This window comes from Nycticebus coucang, chromosome 6 (genome assembly GCF_027406575.1).
Source record: "Nycticebus coucang isolate mNycCou1 chromosome 6, mNycCou1.pri, whole genome shotgun sequence".
Classification (NCBI taxonomy): Eukaryota; Metazoa; Chordata; class Mammalia; order Primates; family Lorisidae; genus Nycticebus; species Nycticebus coucang.
The window spans coordinates 6,942,675-6,960,093 of record NC_069785.1 but is presented as its reverse complement, the minus strand read 5'-3'; the positions used below and the strand labels follow the sequence as shown (position 1 = coordinate 6,960,093).

General features: G+C 41.9%; 1 protein-coding gene across 1 annotated transcript in view; it reads right to left on the bottom strand.

Annotated features, from left to right (window-relative positions):
- Positions 1 to 11,290, bottom strand: part of SOS2 (SOS Ras/Rho guanine nucleotide exchange factor 2) — an 80,181-nt gene extending 68,891 nt beyond the window's left edge. The window contains exon 1 of the mRNA XM_053596079.1: positions 10,895 to 11,290. Within this exon, the coding sequence (XP_053452054.1) occupies positions 10,895 to 10,981 (87 nt within the window). The 5' untranslated portion in view covers positions 10,982 to 11,290. The remainder of the gene's footprint in view (positions 1 to 10,894) is intronic.
- Between the last annotated feature and the right edge of the window lie 6,129 nt (positions 11,291 to 17,419).

Sequence of the window (17,419 nt, the reverse complement as noted above, 5' to 3'; positions counted from 1 at the left end):
AATAGCCGGGCATTGTGGTAGGCGCCTGTAGTCCCAGCTACTCAGGAGGCTGAGGCAAGAGAATCACTTGAGCCCAAGAGTTTGAGGTTTCTGTGAGCTGTGATGCCACGGTACTCTACCGAGGGTGACATACTGAGACTTTGTCTCAAAAAAAAAAAAAGAGGTAGTAGCAGATGCATTCCTGTTGACCATGAAGAAGCAATGATGAGAGTCACATGGCAAGAAACGGCAGGTAGCCTTTAGGAGCTGAGAGCTGAGAGCCTCAGTCCTTAAGTACAAGGGAAATAAATTCTGCCAATAATCACATGAACTTGGAAGAGCCCAAACCTCAAATGAGACCACAGCCCTAGTCAAAACCTTGACTTCAGCATAAGGAGACCCTAAGCAAAGAACACAGCTACAACTGTGCCTAGACTTCTAACCTATAGAAACTATGAGATAAGTGGATTTTATATTAAGCCAGTATGTGATAATTTGTTATTTAGCAACAGAAAGCTAATACAATGAGCTAGGTCTGTAGCTCCAAAAATTCAATGAAAATATAGTATATTTATGGGTGGTGCCTGTGGCTCAGTGAGTAGGGCACTGGCCCCATATACTGAGGGTGTTGGGTTCAAACCCAGCCCCAGACAAACTGCAACAAAAAAATAGTCGAGCATTGTAGGGACCTATAGTCCCAGCTACTCAGGAGGCTGAGGCAAGAGAATTGCCTAAGACCAGGAGTTGGAGGTTGCTATGAGCTGTGACGCCGCGGTACTCTACCGAGGGTGATAAAGTGAAACTCTGTCTCTTAAAAAAAAAAAAAAAAGGAAGAAAATATAGTACATTTAAAGAACATGCTAAGATAAAATGCATTTTATTAATAAATACTGTCTTGGTTAAAATGCAATGAAATTAATACTATTTTTATTGTCCCAACCTTTTAAAAATATATTTGATTAAACAAAGTACTTTAAAGATTAGATAACATTATTTTCCAGGTCAGGTGGTTTACAATTTTTTACCTTAAAATTGGAGGAGAATTCAATTGAGTTGCTAGTTGACAGATCATTAAAAATCATTTCTGATGACAGATTTACTATATAATTTGAAAGAATTATATAATTTGGCATATAATTTGAAAGAAGTTTTAAAAATTGGGTATGATTGCTTTGAATTTTTCTCCTGTTTAACAAGGGTTCTCAGAGCTTACATCTGTAATGTGGAAAATAGGAATGGAATTGATGCTGAACTCTAATTCACTCCAGCTATACTCTCTCATTATAGCATTAAGTAATATTCACCCAAGAAACATGAACAAATTTAAAATCAATGTAGTTGCATAGATGTTATTGAGAAATGTATATTCAATAAAGCTTTATGGTCATTATTTTTCAAAATTCATGATATTTGTTTCTTTGATCAACTATGTCTTATCAACTCAAAATCAATTCAAAAAGAAGATTTTTAAAGCTTTATAGTCACAGAAGAAATCTTTAAAAATTCAATATACAGGCTTGTTTTGCTGTTGTAAAGAAGTATGAATACAAAGAAAGGATCAATGAAAGACTTTTTTTTTTAAGAGACAGGGTCTCTGCCCAAGCTAGAGTGCATGGCACAATTATAGCTCACCATAACCTTCAATTCCTAAGCTCAAATGATTCCTCCTGCCTCAACCTCCTAAGTAACCAGGACTACAGGCACATACCACCACATCTGTCTAATTTTTAAAAAATATTTTTATAGCTGGGTGCAGTGGCTCCTACCTGTAATCCTAGCACTTTTTGCAAGGCTGAGGCAGGTGGATTGCCTGAGCTAACAGGTTCGAGACCAGCCTGAGCAAGAGTGACAGCCTGTCTCTAAAAATAGCCAGGCGTTGTGGCAGGTGCCTATAGTCCCAGCTACTTGAGAGGTTGAGACAAAAGAATCACCACGTGAGCCCAAGAGTTTTTTTAAGTTTATTTTTATTTTATTTTTTTGCAGTTTGGCCGAGGCCAGGCTTGAACCTGCCACCTCCGGTATATGGGGGCTGGCGCCCTACTCCTTGAGCCACAGGCACCACCCTGACCCCAAGAGTTTGAGGTTGCTGTGAGCTGTGATGCCACAGCACTCTACCAACGATGACAAAGTGAGACTGTCTCAAAAAAAAAAAAAAAAAATTTAAATAAAATAAAACAATTTTGTAGAGACAAGAGTCCCCCTATGTTGTTCACAGTGGTCTTGAACTCCTGGACTCAAGTGATTTTACCTAAAAAATTATATTAAAATATAATTGGCCAGGTGCAGCGGCTCACACCTGTAATCCTGGCACTTTGGGAGGACAAAGTAGGAGGATCACTTGAGTCCAGGAGTTCAAGACTAGCTTGGGCAATAGCAAGAACTCATCTCCACAAGAAAATAAAAAACAAATTAGCCAGGTGTGGTGGCACATGCCAGTACTCCCAACTACTCTAGAGGCCGAGGCAGGAGTTTAAGAGTTTGAGGTTGCACTTGAGTTGTAATGATGCCACTGTACTCTAGCCTAGGTAACTGAGTGAGACTCTGTCTCAAAAAAGAAAAACAAAGGCTCGGTGCCTATGCTCAGCAGTTAGGGGGACTGGAACCCGGCCCGGGGCTACTAAACAACAATGACAACCGCAACAACAAAAAAATACCCGGGCGTTGTGGCGGGTGCCTATAGTCCTAGCTACTTGGGAGGCTGAGGCAAGAGAATTGATTAAGCCCAAGAGTTTGAGGTTCCTGTGAGCTAAAACACCATAGCACTCTACCAAGGGTGACAGAATGAAACTGTCTCAAAAATTAAAAAAAAAAAAAATTTTTATACTAGAATATAATTATTTGGGAGAAGTAGAATGAAATGCTGACGGAGCAAAAAAATTTCCATTTTACATTGTATATTTTATTTTATTTTTTTTTGTAGGGACAAAGTCTCACTTTATTCCCCTTGGGAGAATGCTGTGGTGTCACAGCTCACAGCAACCTCTAACTCCTGAGCTTAGGTGATTTGCTTGCCTCAGCCTCCCGAGTACCTGGGACCACAGGCACCCACCAGAAGGCCCAGCTATTTTTTGTTGCAGTTGGGCCAGGGCTGGGTTTGAACCTGCCACCCTCAGTATATGGGGCCCGTGCCCTACCCACTGAGCCACAGGCGTCGCCCTGCTATATATATTTTAAAAGGATGACAGTAACAAATTATTTGGGTATTTAGATTCCATTAGGAAGATTCCACTTAAAAGATTAATGAATTGTTTTACTTTAAAACATTAATATTTTAATATGCATAAAATTATATCCATTGCAACTATTTAAACTTAAGATAAAAATTCCTAGATGTCAACATAAAATGTAAAAGTTTTTCAAAATTCTTTTGGAGATACACACCAAAAAAGTTAGAAAACTCCTAGTTTAGAAGAAAGAATCAAGATGATTCAGTGTTGATTATATCCAAACCTGATCTGGGAAAGGGGGAAGATGATGACTATGTTTCTGGCTTGAGAACTGGTATACCATTTATACTGAAGCTGCAGGTTTATGGGAGAAAATAACATTTTGGTTTGAGTTATATTGTGAACATTTACGTGAGACTGCCCAGGAAGCAGAGGGATGTAGCTGTTTAGATAGGCTGCAAGAGACCACCTCTCCAAGATGATATTTAACTATAAAGATTTGAAGAAAGCAAAAGGGCCCGTCTCCAGTACTTGAGAGAAGAAGATACAGAAAGGCAGAAGATAGAGAAAGTATGAAAGTCCTAAGACTAAAACATGTCTACATGAACAGGAACAAGAATGCCAGAATGGGACAGGAGAAGAGCAAACAAGTAAATGAGGTGAGGGAGGGGGAGGGAGAGGTGGCACCACCATAATGCAGAAGGTCTAGGGGCCATTGAGAGGACTTGAACTTTTATTCTGAGCACTAAGAAAGTTTTGAACAAAGGAGTGATACGATCTCACTTATCTCCATTATACTGAGGAAAAACCAAATGGGTCAAGTAGAAGAGAGGAGACCTGTTAAAATGTTTTTTCAACACTCCAAGAGATTGCTGATGATGACTTGAGGGGTTCCAGTGGTAAAAGAAAAATCTAAAATGGTGACAGAACATAATTATAGTCTGCAGTGAAACTAAAAGGATTTGACAGATTAGACGTATGGTACAAAAAACAAAAGGTCAATATTCAAGAACAACTTAAAGTTTTTAGTTCCAGCAACTAGAAAGATGAAGTAGCCATTTACAGATATGTGAACTACTACGAAAGGGGGGAAAAGAAGGAGTTCAATATTGGCTGAGATGCTTACGTGGGCGTATCAATAAAAAAAGCTGGATATCCAAGTCTAAGAGAGAGTCTGGGCCAGAAATATAAATTTGGAAATTATTTAATATAGACGATAACGTGAAGCAATGAGGTTTGGTGAGATCACCAAGGGAGTGAGTGTAAATAAAAATAGAAATGTAAGTCTATCAACTAAGCCCTGAGACTCTCAACTAAGCTCTGAGGAGGTCAGAATGATGTGGTCAAGAAAATGAGGAGGAATCAAAACAAGAGAAGACCTAGAAGGAATATTCGGAGCAACAAAAAACCAGGAGAATTTGGTATTCTGGAAGCCAAATAAGGAAGAGATTTCAAAAAAGAGAAAGATCAACAACTATCAAATGGTGCTAATGGGTCAATTAAGAAAGAACTACAAACTACTGTACTTTGTAAGTAAGGAGAAGTGTTTGAATTTGCAAAATGATTTAATGAATCAACTAGAGTACAGAAAACTTTACTTGGAAAAGTTAATATCAGGGGCTATTATTTAGATCACTGATGTTATTTTCATTGCACTGATTTACTTTCACCTGTTAAATGTCACCCAGGCTAGAGTACTAAGGCCTCAGCCTATCTCACAGCTACCTCAGGCTAGCCCGAAACTCCCCACCTCAAGTGATACTCCCACCTCAGCCTCCCAGAGTGCCAGGATTACAGGCAGGAACCACTTACCACACCTGGTCTACTTTTTATATTTCGAAAAGCTTTCTACTTATTATCACGTTCAAGAAGAAAAGAATTTTAGGTTGTTAATTGTTTTTTCTTTTTCTTTCTTTTTTTTTAATTGTTAAATCATAGCTGTGTACATTTGTGCAATCAAGGGGTACAATGTGCTGGTTTCATATACAATCTGAAATATTCTCATCAAACTGTTCAACGTAGCCTTCACGGCATTTTCTTAGTTATTGTATGTAGACATTTATATTCTGCATTTAGTAGGTTTCACCTGTAAGGTTGTTAATTGTTAATGTGACTAAATGAGATAATGCTAAATCCATTAGTTACACTAAAATTCCTTTCTGATTCAAATATGCAGGGTAACAGAGGATATAATGAAACTACCATTCTCCCTGAAGAGAAGCCATGGTTAATATAAAGGACATACACTTGATTTATGTCAAGTGGTAACACAGGTAATGCTTTGGATAGTCAGCATAAAACACTTTAATGGAATATTATTGCTCCAAATATACCATAGCAAAATTAAACTGAAAATAGAAGGCTACTAAATCATGGCTGACAGGGAGCCAAATGCAGCAAGTTAAAATGCATTCTTAATTGCTCATCCAGTTCTGACTGAACCCCTTGGGTCAGTTTGGATCATTATTAGTTTGGAGTAATTCCAAATGACTCCCTGGAGTTCTGTTGTTATATTCAGTGGCTTTAGGAAATCCCGAACAGGTCTCATGTCACAAAACTCATAGATCTCTAATTAGCTTCTGGCTTTGATTTGGAGTTATCTTTTCAAAAAGCAATTCTGATCAAGTTAATCTACTTACTGTGTACATAAAGGATAACCCTACAGAACTATCTAGACACAGGCAGAGACTTTAACTCAGTGTGCCAACTATCTGCTACAGTGGCCCCATTTCCTCTGCCTTAAGTTTCTTAAACCAAGTCAAGGTCCTTCTCCCTGTCTCTCAGCCTCAAATCCTCCCCCCTCTTTGTTTTGTTAATTTCTATTGATCCAAAAATTGTTTACTTCTTTATTGTCTGTCTTTCCCAGGCCTTTCCCCCATAGGCCACAGACATTTAGAAGGCAAGGTTTAAGACAGCAAGGTTTTGCTACAACCTTAGTAACAAGAACAGCACATGTGGGGTGCAGTGGCTCACGCCTGTAATCCTAATACTTGGGGAGGCAGGGGCAGATGGACTAACTGAGCTCAGGAGTTCGAAACCAGCCTAACCAAGAGTGAGACCCGTCTCTAATAAAAACAGAAAAAACTAGCTGGACATTGTAGTGGGCGCCTATAGTTCCAGCTATATGGGAGGCTGCGGCAGGAGGATCTTTTGAGCCCAAGACACTGAGGTTGCTGTGAGCTGTGATGCCATAGCATTCTACCCAGGGTGACAGAGTGAGACTCTATCTCCAAAAAAAAAGCACATGGCCTAACACACAAGAGGCGCTTAGTCATCTATTTGAATACATCCTCTAGAACACAGCATAGACGATACTTCCCTAGAGAAGGCTCCTTTCACTCTTACATCACCAGTGATACCAATTTCATTTTCTCAAATAACCCTGTACTTTTCATGTGGCTCCAAGTAATCTTCTAAAGCAAATTTCCAGAAGACATTGGTACAAAGGCAGAAACACTAGAATCTCATTAGAATTTCACAAAAGATTCTGAATCAAAGCCCTTACTCTTTTTTTTCCTTGCCATAGACAGTTATTAATTAACCCAGACATTCTCTCACACACCTCTTGTAGACAGATTATTATATCTAAGAGTGAACTGTCATACGGTGAGAGGTAGATATTTAACCTGAATCAAATCAAACTCAGAAACAAATTAATTCAACCAATTCTTTGTAGCGCTCTCTGACATTTGTCATTTTTAACTACAGATGGCAAGACAACAGACATTTTCTTTTCTTTTTTTTTTTTGCAATTTTTGGCCGGGGCCAGGTTTGAACCCACCACCTCCAGTATATGAGGCCAGTGCCCTACTCCTTTGAGCCACAGGTGCTGCCCCAGACATTTTCTTTTCTGTGGCTAGCCAGGTGAAGATGCAAAAAAGGCATCTACAAGTGGTAACACAAGTAATGCTTTGGATAGTCAGCATAAAACACCTTAATGAAAACATCAGGGACTGAAAAACATGATAAAATTATTTTAAGGCATACTTCCCATATGAAGAATGCTGATTTATCTTGGCATACAATCAATTACACAAGAACAAAGTTCCAAAGGCATTTCAAAGACTGAGATTAATAAACTACATTTACAAATATATCCCATGTTCTTTTTCTGCCCAAGTGATATGACAGCTTCTATATTCTCAGAGAGTAGTGATGAAGGCATTTATGTTCCTGTCTCTTTCAGGGAAGATACATAATTTAGCAGTAATGTAACAATACATGTATTATCCATTGGTAGTGTCATTTCACTCTATTTTGTTTTTAAATAGCCTGGGTGAGGCTCTAGGTTAAAAGTTAAAGAACAAACAAACAAAGTTAAAGAACAACACAATTCTATTTCTTTTTTTAAGTTTTTTTCAATTGTATTCCTTACGTTACTTTTCATATATTTATTTTTCAATCTTGATTGTTTCTACATAATGTTATGAAACTTAATGTTTTTTTAAATCCCTTGCATTTTCAATGTTGAGAATGACTTTGCCAAATATAATATATATAAAACATATATTCAGTTTTTATAAAAACTAGCCAAAACTTAAAAATAAACAGAAATTAATAAGTCTTTTTCAGGGCAGTGCTATCCTTGAACTTTTTACTACTTTCTATTGACTGGGCTATTTTATAAACCTAAAAGATTAACTTACAGATTTTTGGCTGGTAGAGATACAATTTTTATCCAATGCAAAAATTTACCCTTCTATGTTCTTGTAGGATATAGCTAATTCTGTATCTAACCCAGCAATCTTAATATTCCCTTACTGAATTACCTATAATACCTACCTCCTCTTATTTTCAAATGGAGTGGCTTTAACATCTTATGGTTTCCTAATTAAATGATGAATTAAACCAAAATCACTGATACATGTTCATTTACATTTGCACTAAAATCAAGATTTTACCTTTCTGGGGAGGTGCCTGTGGCTCTGTGGGTAGGGTGCCGGCCCCATATACGGAGGGTGGCGGGTTCAAACCCCGACCCGGCCAAACTGCAACAACAACAAAAAATAGCTGGGTGTAGCTGGGTGTTGTGGTGGGCACCTGTAGTCCCAGCTATTTGGGTGGCTGAGGCAAGAGAATTACCTAAGCCCAGGAGTTGGAGGTTGCTGTGAGCTGTGACACCATAGCACTCTACCGAGGGCGATAAAGTGAGACTCTGTCTCTTAAAAAAATAAAAAAAAAAGATTTCACCTTTCTGAAAATTATGTTTTAGTAAAGTTTTGGAGGTTCCACCAAGATCCCCAAGTGGACTAACCTGACACAACTAGTTAAACTACATCTCTCCTTTCATAGACATACAGAGCTCAGAACTGCTATCTCATTTACATAAACCAAAACTCAAAATTTAGAATGTTCGGTCTAAATAGTAAACATCTGTATAGCATGGCCTTTACTTTTCAAAATTCATCTTTGTATTCTTAGTACCCAGCACAGTGCCAAGTACCTAAAATGTGTTTATTAAATGACTGAAGGCAGGAAGAATACATATGTTCAAAGGAAACACCAAATGAAGGAAAGAAATATTACAATTAAATCCTAGTCTTTGCAACTAAACTATCTGATCAGCTGGAAGGAGAAGTCAGCTCTATGAAGACAGAGCCCCCTACCCCAGGGGCAAATATTCTCATTGTACAAAGATATTGGTGGCAGATAAATACCAGATTTTAAAACTTCCTTCAAAGAAAAGAACAAGCCTCTAGCTCCATAAGAGTTACAAATCTTAGCAGACATTACAAACCTAAAAGTTGCAACATCCCAAATACCACAAAACAGAACATACATCTGAATTACTTCCACTAAACATTTTCCAAAAAACTAAAAATCCTTTTCTATGGGAATGTACCTAACTCTGTAACAGTAAGTTAAGAAATTAACAAAAATTGCTTTTTAAATTCACCTCTCAAAAGACCAAATTTATTTCATAAACAAAGCATATACCAGAACTGTGGAATATAATACAGTATCTAAAAGGCACTTGAGTTCTAGGAAAACAAGCATAACATATAAATGCAAAGTAATAAATAGTACTAAAGCAATGGACTACAACTGGAACAGAATCCTGGCTTTATTTCTGGCCCAACTTGAAAAAGTAAACCTGTATCTGCACATGAAGGATTATTAGATTCAAGCTACCTACAGAATAAATTATGCAACACATACTCAAATACTATCTGCTACTAGACAGTTCTAATGGATCGATACCTGCATCACACTGCCAACAATACAGACCTACCTGGTAACTACACTCACACTACTGTGTGGTCTGAGGGCTAATTTCTATGTGAGCATTTTCCCCTTTGCTTCTAATTAAGAGTTCATTATCACCACTCTGCATACTTTTCATTTCTTTCCCTTTCTTACTGAACTGGGCTGCACAGGGAAGGAAGGTCAATTTAATTTAATGCTTTAGCACCCGGCATACCAGTGAAAAGACAACTGTCTAACCTGCCACTAGTCAGTAACCACCACCAAGTTTTTAAAAAAGACATGACTTGATATTTGCCCCAAGGAAAGCAATGCCACCTTCTAAGAATTATGAAAATGGAAATCTGAAACTCTCAGTGCATGAACAAAATGTTTTTACCTTTAAAAATACACTACTCTAAGAAAATGCCATGAAGGCTATTTTAACCAGTTTGATGAAAATATTTCAAATTATATCTAAAACCAGCACGTTGTGCCCCGTGATTGCATTAATGCACACAGCTATGATTTAGTAATAAATAAAAATACACTACTTTCTTTCACTTACAGGAATTAATATGATTTATTTTTCCAGTGCAGTCTTTTAAGCTAATCCTGACTTTTTCCTTATTACTTTAAAAAATGTATTCTTGGTTACTCTGCACAAAAGAGCAGAAAGGACTATGTTTGCATCAATGTCAAAGAGATCCCCTGCTCCACGGGCAGAGAGCTAATCTTGTGCACATTTAGTCTTTAAATTTGTCTTGACCTTATAGAAGGATTTACTATAAAAATGACAGTATGGTTATCACCTAAACAGAAGGTTGACACCATCTACAGGACAGAAGCACCTCAGCAATGCACCCAAACTGGAAAGATTGATTTGCATGAGCTGCCCCCCCTCTTTGTTCCCTAAAAATGATTCCAAGTTCTCGATCTCGCCCCCAGTGAAGAAACTGACCACATTTTCTAAGGGAAATCTTTCGTAAACAGGTAGGACATCTTTGTGCGGGAAGTGGGGCGGCGCTTTAAATGTACCTGGAGCCCTGCAGAAAGCATGAGAAGAGTGAGTCACTGACATTTCACACATGGGAAACATCCATATTGCAAGAAACCACGGCCTCACAAGCGAGTGGACACCCTTGACAAGCAACTCGCCCGGGGAAACACTCCCCAAGTACTTAATTAAAAGTAATTGCCTGGCCTGGGAAATGTGCTTTTGTTTTAAAAACTGTCTAAATACCAGCGGGACTTTCTCCTGCACGAATCCGGCCTGAGGACAACAAATTGGTCAACGACGGAAGTTGCCTGACGAAATGACTGCACCGTGAAACCCAGTTTTATGACCACAACAAAACCTTCCTTCCGGGACCCGGGGCGGGGGGGACTTGAGAAAACGTCCTTCTGGATGCAACAGGCAATTATGAGCGACCCGTCGCCCGCCGAAGAGCCAACGTTCGGCCCCGGGGACTCGACCCCGGAGGACGAGCGGACCCAGTTAGGACTCGGGGGTGCCCGCCGCAGCCCTCCCGCCGCCGCGGCACCTCCCTCGGCCCAGCACTGACCTTCCGCAGGGCCGACACCAGCAGTCCCCGCCATTTCGGGCTGTTCTCTTCGCTGAAGAACTCGTAGGGCTGCGGCGCCTGCTGCATGGCCCCGGCGGCAGCGCCTCCGCATCGGGGGCGGCCCCGCGGGCCGAGCCGGGCTGGGCCGGACCGCGGGCCTGTCGGGCAGGACGCGAGCCGCCTCGCCTCGCCTCGCCTCGCCTCTCCGGCGGCCGCCGCCTCCCGCCCGGGCCGAGGCTACGGCTGAGGCGGCTCCGGGGCGGCGCCGGCGGGCGGGCGGGGGCCCCAGAGGCGGCTCCCCCGGCCGGCGGGCCTGTCCTCGCGCGGCGCCGGCCGAGGAGGCGCGGCGGCCCGCGAGCCCGGCGACCTCCTTTCCCCGCGGCGCGGCCCGCTGCTCGGGCGGCTGCTGCTCCTTTGTCTGGGCTCGCGGGCCGCGGGGGAGCCGCCGGCCTGGCCCCGGTCCGACTCCCGCTACGGCCGCGGCGGGCGCTGAGCGGCGGCGGCTCGTGTCCTCATCGCCTCATCCGTGCCCTCCCAGCCGACACCGCCGCCCGGCCTGGCCCGCCCGAGTCACCTCCAGAGGGCCCCGGGGACCGACCGGGCGTGCGCGTGGGGCAGCGATCCCCGCTGTGGCACGCGCGGTGCCGGCTTCCCCCGCCGCCCCTTCAGCAGCCGCGCAGAGCGCCCCGGGGCCGCGGCCGAGCGCCGGGTCCCAGCAGTCGCGGCTCGGCCCGCCCCCTCCGCCCCGCGCGCCCCATCCCGAGCCGCCGGGGAAACCCTGCACGGAGCATGCGCGCCGCGGAGCGGGCAGAGGCCCGGCCAGGCGCGGGGTGCGGGGCCCAGGGCCGCGGCCCGGGGGGTCCGCCTCTCCCGGGGGTTAGCCGGGGCCCGCCCCAGATAGTTTCTCTGACCTGACCGCCCGCTTTGCACGCATAGCCTCCGACCCACCTTGCTACGGCTAGCCTGCCTCCGTGCCACTCTCGACGCGCCTGGAGCCCAGGACTGCGGTGGTGCTGGCAGTGCAGGAATGTGCGGAGAAGGGGGCGTTCAGGCTGGACCCCGTGTTTAACGTATTTGTGCTCTACTTGGCTTCTTTGTTTACATATAAAGTATAGTGTGGTGGCGCAAGGACCGAGTTGTAGACAGCATATGGTAGTCACAAAAGGCAGGTGACAATGATGTTAATCAAGCCTGAACTTAAAGCTCTTTGACTTGCATGAGGCTCTGTGTGTTTACAAAATCATAACGTTGTTTATAAAACTTTCAAAAGATGTTTTAAATTGTTTTCTAGATCATCTCTCCAAATTGTACAGAAGAGATGTGCTAAGGCTTAGGGTACTACAAAACCTGGATCCGCCCCTTGGGAAACACTTAGACGCTCATTAGCAACCCAGGAAAAATCCTCTGACCTTAAGCTTTTCTGGATTAAAGAGACCTATACTTTGAATGCTCTACCATTAGGACAAATTTCATCCCACTAAAGCCCTTGCCTTTTAACAGGTTTGTAAGAAGACAGTCATTTACTCCCTGTCCTCAGCCACCAGCAGTAAGGAAAGGAAAGGAAGAACAGGGTGCAAAAAATAATTCAATGCTATAATTTCAGTTCCCAGATCAGTAGCCAAGCAATTATTTTCCCTAAATCATGCACCATTTTGTCATTTTGGCAAAATCAGAAAGGCAGAGTAATTAGGGGTCCTCAAACTGCGGCCAGCAGGCCACATGAGGGGGTATGATTGTATTTGTTCCCGTTTTGTTCTTTTACTTTAAAATAAGATATGTGCAGTGCGCATAGGAATTTGTTCATAGTTTGTTTTTTTTAAAGTCTGGCCCTCCAACAGTCTGAGGGACAGTGAACTGGACCCCTGTTTAAAAAGTTTGAGGACCCCTAAGAATGTCCTCTAATAAATAGCCATATCCATTCCCAAGTACTTGGGCTGAAAGGTAGGATAGTGAAACCCTTGTATTTCTCCAATTAATCTTTCAGTCTGTGAAGGCAAAGACTTTGGCTTATATAAAGGGTCCTTACTATTCTCTCCTGTTCCCAGACCACAGCTATAAACTACTGGAATGTCAAACTACTAGACTGTGACTGTATTTTCTCAGAGGAGAGTAAAATTGTCAGAAGTTTCATTCTTGGCCAAGGATGTTGGAAGGCTTTTCTGGGCCAAATTTGACCTGAAGACACATTTTGTTTAAGGTTGTATTTAAATTTTTGTAATTGTTAACACTTTAAAATCAAGGGGTTTTATATAAACATCTGCATTTCCAGATTCTCTTGACAAAGACACTGGGCCCTACTGCATTCGTGCAAGGGAGTAATCAGCAAGCACTGGGTAGTGGCTGCCCTCTTTAGAAAAGTATGCTGTCCAATTTCCAGTTGGCTGTACTCCCCACCTGGCACTCCTAGCCATTTTATGTAACCTATCTCGTCTCTACAGGCATTTGAGTTGTGATCTCTGGGCTAGGCAAACAGAAATGTGATCCCCGTGCATGTGAAAAATAATCCAAGAATGACAGCAGCGAAAGTTTTCCAACCAGACAAATGGGCCATGTAGAAAAAATGTTGAATCCGTACCCTGCACTGTACCGTCAGATCAACTCCAGCTATGTCACAGATTTAATGTAAAAAATAAAACCCTAACATAACTTGTTTATGGGCGGTGCCTGTGGCTCAAAGGAGTAGGGTGCCGGCCCCATATACTGGAGGTGGCTGGTTCAACCCAGCCCCAGCCAAAAAAAAAAAAAAAAACCTGAAAAAAAATAATAATAACTTGTTTATAACCTCAGAGTGCAGAAGATCTTTTCACTATTACACAAAATCTAGATTTGCAGGGGTCCTCAAACTGTGGCTCGGGGACCACATGAGGTAGTGTGATTGTATTTGTTCCCGTTTTGCTTTTTTACTTCAAAATAAGACATGTGCAGTGTGCCTACAAATTAGTTCATAGCTTTTTTTTTTTTTTTTGTAGAGACAGAGTCTCACTGTACCGCCCTCGGGTAGAGTGCTGTGGCGTCACACGGCTCACAGCAACCTCTAACTCTTGGGCTCACGCGATTCTCTTGCCTCAGCCTCCCAAGCAGCTGGGACTACAGGCGCCCGCCACAACGCCCGGCTATTTTTTTGTTGCAGTTTGGCCGGGGCTGGGTTTGAACCCGCCACCCTCAGCATATGGGGCCGGCGCCCTACTCACTGAGCCACAGGCGCCGCCCTATAGTTTTTTTTTTGTTTTTTTTTAAACCATAGTCCGGCCCTCTAATGGTCTGAGGGACAGTGAACTGGCCCCCTGTTTAAAAACTTTGAGGACCCCTGGGGCGGCGCCTGTGACTCAGAGGAGTAGGGCACTGGCTCCATATGCTGGAGGTGGCAGGTTCAAACCCAGCCCTGGCCAAAAACTGAAAAAAAAAAAAAAAAAAAAGTTTGAGGACCCCCTGATAGAGGATGGATAAATTTGATTTTTAAAAATATATGGCAGCCAGGCACAGTGGCTCACACCTGTAATCTTAGCATTCTGGGACACCAAGGCTGGTGGATTGCTTGAGCTCATGAGTTCAGACCAGCCTAAGTAAGAGTGAGACCCCCCGTCTTTACCAATAATAGAAAAAGTAGCTGAGTGTTCTGGCAGGCACCTGTCATCTCAGCTATGTGGCAGGCGAAGGCAGGAAGATTGCTTGAGCCCAATGATGCAGGACAAGGCAGCAGCATGACCTGCTGCGTTAGCCCTGGAGGTGTTGATGCTTCTACTGATGGAGGAACCAGCTTGCTGCAAGGGTGGGACAACTGCAGGGAGATGCTGGCACCCGGCTGTCTCCTCCACTTGCATTTCTGAGGGGATTGGCGCCTTGCTATTTCCTCCACATGCACTTCTGACTGGTGGATTTCCTGTCAGTTTCCAAGGCAGGAGAGTTCATTAGACAGCTGGCTGTAACTGACAGGACTCACACCCTAGCAGAACACCCCCACTGCCACTATATAACCCCCTGAGCAGAGCGCCCAAAGACAGACCTCTAAGAGGGAGCAGGAGAGCTTATTCCCCTCCTGGGTTCTCTCTTGGTTTTTGTAGTTATTGTAATTTTTGGTTTCTGTAAATAAATCCTGACTTACCATTGATCCTGTCACAGGTCCATCGATTTATTCTTCAAATCACCTAGACCAAGAACCTGACATTCCAGTATCACCAAGAGATTGACATTGCTGTGAGCTATGATTAATGCCATAAGCATTCTACCCAGGGCAACAGAGTGAGACTCTGTCTCAAATAAATAAGTAAAAATATATGGCAAAAAAAAAATCACTACCAGATAAGCCTGTGACAAATGACAAACAGGAAAAATGTATCTCAAACTCATTTTTTAGGTTACTTTTCCTAACATATAAAAAGAGCTCCTACAAATGAATAAGACTAAAACTAAGGGGGAAAAAAGGATAAACAATATGAAAAGGTAGTTACAGAAAAAAGTAAAGATCTCATTGAGTTCAAGAGTTCAAGACCAGCCTAAGCAAGAGCAAAACCCCCATCTCTACCAAAAACAGAAAAACTATCCAGGCATTGTGGTAGGCGCCTGTAGTCTCACCTACTTGAGAGGCTAGCTTGAACCCAAGAGTTTGAGGTTACTGTGAGCTAGGCTGATGCACTGCGCTTTAGCCTGGGCAACAAAGTGAGACTTTGTCTAAAAAAAAAACCTCTTAAACATACTAAAATGCTCTTTACTCATTGTTAAAAATGCAAATTTAAATTATACTAAGGTATCATTTTTCACCTATTGGAATAGCACAGACCAAAAAGTTTGATTATACACTATGATGGTGAAGATAAGAGGAAAGAGACATTCTAATATATTATTGATGGGAGTGTAAATTGTTTTAAATTTTGTCGAGGGTAACTAGATGATATCTATCCCAGTTTCAAAGGTACATACCCTTTGACCTAGCAAATTCTAGGAACTATGTCCTGTAGGGTATACTTGCTCATATATAGAATCACTTAGAGACAAGGTTATTCTTTGCAGTGTTGTTTATTATAGCAAGTACAAAACAAAACAAAAAATCCTCTAGAAACAATTTAAATAATCATCAGTTGGAATTGTGGACTGCTTCAATAAAAAATAGTAAATCCATACAGTGGAATCCATAAAAGCTATTTAAGAATATTCAGGCCTTTGTGAATGTTCTCCAACCTATACTGCAAAGTGAAAAGAATAGGATATATAATATAGTGTGTAGAGTATGGTACCACTTGCATATAAAAAGGCAATATTTTATTATATAAATATCTAGTATTTTACTACATAAGTATTTTCCTAAATAAATATCATTTTCCTACAAGGCTACAAAGGTTTTGTTGCCACAAAGATAAAAATTAGGTGGCTGGAGGAGAGAGGGAGACCTTTTACCATGTACCTTTTTATGACTTCTGAATTTTCAGTCATATGAATGTGGTACTTATTCAAAACATTGATACTTTAAAACGCACATTTTTTTGGTTGGTTGAAACAGGATCTCATTCTGTTGCCCAGGCTAGAGTGGTACAGTGGCACAATCACAGCTCACTGCAATCTCAAACTCCTGGGCTGAAGGGATCCTCCTGGCTCGGCCTCCCCAGTAGCTAGGACGACAGGTGCATACCACTGTAGCTGGCTCATTTTTATTCTTTGTAGAGATGGGGTCTTGCTATGTTGCCCTGGCTGGTCTGGCCTCAAGTGATACTCCTGCCTAAAGTGCAGGAATTACAGGCATTAGACATTGACCCCAGCCTAAAAGATATCTTTGTTAAATAAAATATTTCCAGCCTGATTATAAACATTTGCTTTAAGTGTTAAAAAATGAAAATATTAAATTCAGTGATAGTATAAAACAAAAAGCTCAATCATAAGTTTGAACTGAAATTCACATGCTAATTACCATAATAATTTAAGAGATGATAATTTTGCTTGTCACTTTTGAATTTAGAAAGGCTTTGGGGAGATAATTCTAATAACCCAAGCACATCTGAAGTTTAAAAGGCAGTTAAAATTTTACCACTGATATTCTCTCACTGAAAAAAATTTTCAAGAGAGACTTATTCAACATTTCTCTTATTTACTCTGTCATACTTCCTCAATTTATTTAAAGACAAGAGTGCTGCCGATCAGTAGCAAACCAAAGCAAAGCCACAGCCATCACTGGTCTTCTTATAGTCTACCTGCCCAAAAGAAGCTGGGCTGGCACTCAGACAGACATCTGTTTATGAGCGGCTCATGCCCAGAAGCCCAGAGACGAGACAGCATACCAAAAATGTCATCTCAAGAGAAACTATGATTTTGTTTGAAATTCCAAAAGATTGATTTATTGTACTCCCCCCCCCCATCAAAGCGCTGTGTGCCTATATGCTATACACAGTCTAATACTGAACAGACATATTTCCTGGTGCCCTGGGGGTAGGAAGATGTCATGAGGTCATCCAGATACCGCCACCACTACCAGATGGAAAATCATTTTTTGCAGGTAGCTGTTCCAGACACCAACTCCCATAATAGAGATGAAAGGGA